The sequence below is a fragment of the Cavia porcellus genome, unplaced genomic scaffold (genome assembly GCF_034190915.1).
Source record: "Cavia porcellus strain 051 isolate PalLab524CR breed Dunkin Hartley unplaced genomic scaffold, mCavPor4.1 scaffold_2, whole genome shotgun sequence".
NCBI classification, from domain to species: domain Eukaryota; kingdom Metazoa; phylum Chordata; class Mammalia; order Rodentia; family Caviidae; genus Cavia; species Cavia porcellus.
This window is the reverse complement of record NW_026947485.1, coordinates 113,579,894-113,584,126: the sequence shown is the minus strand read 5'-3', so window position 1 is coordinate 113,584,126 and position 4,233 is coordinate 113,579,894. Positions and strand designations below refer to the sequence as shown.

Sequence of the window (4,233 nt, the reverse complement as noted above, 5' to 3'; positions counted from 1 at the left end):
CAAAAACGTGATAAGGAACCAATTGAGGAAGTTGGATGACTCAGGTTTGGCTTCGGGGCAGGCCACGGTTGCATATTGTGGAATTTCCTCTGACATAATGTAAGGATGAGGATGCATGAATTTTCTAGTGTTAGGAAGATATAAAAGCAAGGCAAGCACTGCATCCAGCACAAATCCTCTGAGGCAGCAGATACAGGAGCTTTGAGCTTCCAAGACAAGAGCCAGCAGGAAACCAGAAGAAAGCACTCCTCTGAGTAAACATGCCTTCCCAGCTCCGTGTGGCCGTCTTGGCAGCCTTCCTGCTCTCTGCAGTGCTGTGCGAGGGTAAGCAGAACTATCCACGGCGTCTTCTTGTGTCTAATTGTGTTCTTTATGCAACAAGGTCAGACTTCATGCATAGACAATGAGCATCTGGAAGAGAAAATAATCTCTGCAGTTATTTAAGGTTAAATTGAAGTTTTAATTTCTAACAGAGGGGAAAAATTTGATCAACATAAACATTCTCTTCTTATCATTCATGCTGAAATATATATAATACATATTATATAAAATCTGTAAATTTCAGATTATACGATAATGGCCACAATTACCCAAGTTATTTATTAGTATTGAGCAAGATAACTCAGGTAATTTGACTTAATGCAGTACTTTCTTGAAAAACCTCAGGTATCTATCAATTCCTGTTTGGTTGAATGGTACTCTGATCACAAGACCGCTTTCCTTCTTATGAAAACGTTACAGGAATTGTGCTAACAGCATGTAGTTTTTATGTATTTTTTTCTTTTAAGCATTGGGGGTTTTAGAGACATGTAGAATCTCTGTGTGTCTCGTTTATATTTTCTGTTAATTCTTTCTGAAGCAGTATGTACGCTCTGAATATCAGTTTGCCTACAATAAATAGCATTCTGGTGTTGCAGAGGCTTACATGATAGTGAAGGAAAGAAAGGACGATGAGATCATTTAAGCAATGCGGAACAATTCAAACTCCGCATAGAATGCCATTCTATATTTCCAGCAATGATAAGTTTTTAGCAGAGAGAAAAACTGAGGTCCAGGGCTATAGGCAAATACCTGACTTCAGTGTCAGCAATGGACTCACTGGAAAGGTCTCCAGATGATCGAGCTGAGAGTAAAGAGTCATTAGCAGAGCCAGTGGGATCAATCTTAGTCCTTTTCTGTGTCTTGCTTTCCACAGGTATGGTCGTGACAAAGTTGGTCTCGGAGCTGCGATGCCAGTGTATTAAGATTCACACCACACCTTTCCACCCCAAATTTATCAAAGAACTGAAAGTGATTGAGAGTGGACCACGTTGTGCCAACTCAGAAATCATGTAAGTGCTCTCCAAATGACCAGAAAATTTGCTCCAGCAAACATAGGAGGAAACTGCAGGTATCCAGAAGACCTCTAGGTATTAGGAGCAGAAGCAATTCTTGTCTACATGACATTTTGACTTGGTATTAGCTACTAAAGACTGTTCACTTTTCACATCTACTCTTAAGGAACTGTGATTTGGTAAGAAAACTAAATTCGTTGTTGACGTGACCCATGCCTCTCATTTCAGTGTGAAACTCAGTGACAATCGACAGCTCTGCCTCGATCCCAAGAAGAAGTGGGTGCAGGACGTGGTGAGCATGTTCTTGAAGAGGTGAGTTATTGTTTTTAAATTTAACTTCGTTTATTCTGAGATGTGCAGTCTAAAATTCAGCCTAGACATTTTCTGGTGCTTCCATAAATCTCCTCTTCATTAAAAAGAAGAGATAGCAGGGCAAGGAATTTGCCATACTTGTACTTGTGCTGTGTCCAAGGGAGCTCAGTTTACACCTGTGTCCCGACTCCTTAGTTAAATTCCCTTTTATTCCCCCAAATATCTTGCATTAGATGGCAGCTTACCTGGGCTCCCCACTTACAGCTGAAATCACAGGGCTTCTCTAACGCACAAGGGTCTAAGACTGCATTACTGTTTTAAGAAAATAATTTTCAAGAACTCAGTTTTCCTCTTTATTAGAACAATGATAAAATTTTTAATTCTTATTTTGTGTATTTTCAGGACTGAGAGCCAAGATTCTTGAAAAAGAGTGCATTCCCCATGACCACCAAGAAACTCTCAATGAAGAGACCCCTGAAAGTCAAACAAATCTACTTCAGTCCTTCTTGCATTGTGTGGATGTGTTGTGAGGCTGCCAGGTAGAACACTGGATGCCCAGTTGAATTTTAATTTCATAAATCAATGAGTAGCTTTTTTCACTGTATCATGCAATATCTGGGGCATACATACATTAAAAGTTATTTATTTGAACCTAGGACAAACAAAAAGTCTTGTTTTAAATACAAGGACATTTTAGATATTGCATGGGAAATTAATTGCAAAGAGCAAAATTAAGATCAAGGGCTAAGAGAGTAAAAGGATTTCTACTTCAGGAATTGGCTTGCTACAAATGTGGCATTTCAAACATTAGATGATAGGGTAGCAATGTTTACCAAAAATGTAAATTTAGCTGGAAAATCCTAACTATTCTGAGTTAAATCTGCCACCCTACTTCTGCGGGCCAGGACCATGATTCCCTGCCCATCTGCACCTTGGATTCCCCTTTATTCCTTACCTCACAAGAAAAAGCCACCACCTTCCTTCCTCCCCAGAATGTCATGGGGACATACGGAAGCACTTTAAGTTTTTGCATGATCACGTAAATTATCTTCCAGAGTAACTATTCATTTATTTATTATTTATGTATTTATTTATGCATCAAATGTTGTAATATTTCTGTGTGAAGTTGCAGAAATGGAGGAGGAAGAAGCACATTTGATAGTGTAGTGGGATGTTACAGTAAATTAATATTTATTTTAGATGTTGAATAGTATATTCAAGAACTTTTGATCAGGCTATCCAGATTTAGCAAAAAAATGATAATAAATACAAGTAAAAGGACAACTAGTTAAATTTTATTTTAATTTACAAATAATATCTTAGTGTATGTTGCTTGTCTGAAATTTTGTTGTGCTGACAATCAGTTTTGATATCCCTGCATTTTTTAAGATGACTGTATGTTTTCCCAAAGATATTCTGTACTGCTTTTGATACTATGGAAATGAAAATGTAAATACAACATGTTTAAAATATAATTTTCTTCCAAAGTCATCAGGTGTTTGTCTTTCATTGGTAGTTCAAATCTATCAAGAATCTTTGTTTTACTTTACAATCACATTTCAACTTAAACATCATACTTATAATGTTTCACATATTGTGTTGAAAATGATAAAATTGTATTGTAGAAAAACAGATAACCTTTCCAACATGGGATAACAACAGTAGGTATTTCCATAGTACGTTGAAATTTTCTCAATTTTTCAATGTATTTTATTTTTACTAATAAAGATGGCTTCAGATTTTCAGTATGTCTGAACATTTCAACATAGCTGGGCACTCAGTTAAAGAAGAAAGACAGGATATTTTATAAAGTGCTTATCAAAGTGGGGAATAAAACTGAAACATGTGGAAAGGGAGCTTAAAATATGATCAAGGCCAAACATATTTGAAAACAAAAATCTGAGAGTTAAAAAAACAATGATTAAGTAATTCAGTAAGTGAACTTCATAGTGGATTAGACTCTGCTTCTAGGCTTCACAGATGTGATCCTGTTAGATTCTGCATTTGCAAGATTATCCTGGGTTGTCTGTGCTGACCCAATATAGCTGCATGGTTTGGAGGGCCAGAAACAGAGACAGGATGGAATGATGGACAGGAAGGCTGCAAGAGAGGCTTACAGGTCAGGCTGGACGGGTTACTGCATCCAGAGGAGGAAATGTAAGGAAAGGGTCTCTGTCCCAGTTCCCTCAGGAAGGACATGGCTCACTCATCCCTTCAAGTTAGGGCTTCTGCCTTACAGCACTGTAGGACCCACAGTACCTCTGCATTCCTAAAAGCATGACGTGGAGCGTGGTGATGCTCTCCGCAGGCACTGGGAGGCTAACGTGAAGGGCAAGCCACCAGTTGCAACTGCTAATAAGTAGTTTATACTGATAACCTCACTGCCTATATTAGAAAATAAGAAAAACAATAAAGAAGCAGGAAAGCAACAGGGTTTACACATATGGTTTTCAAAAATTAATAAAATTGCTAAATATATAAACATTGAAAATTCAAGGGGAAATTATAATTAGTGGCTTTACATTCTGAAACTCAGATTACTGAAACAAATATCTATAATATTATAGATATTATAATATTTCCAAGT

The 4,233-nt window shown here is 37.4% G+C and overlaps 1 protein-coding gene across 1 annotated transcript; it reads left to right on the top strand.

The window, feature by feature from the left end:
• The first annotated feature begins 207 nt into the window (after positions 1–207).
• On the top strand, positions 208–3,137 carry Cxcl8 (C-X-C motif chemokine ligand 8). Its single transcript, NM_001173399.2, is given in 4 exon segments — positions 208–324; positions 1,196–1,331; positions 1,563–1,646; positions 2,049–3,137. Coding segments are annotated over 4 exon segments (306 nt in total). The 5' UTR covers positions 208–260; the 3' UTR covers positions 2,071–3,137.
• Positions 3,138–4,233: the final 1,096 nt, after the last annotated feature.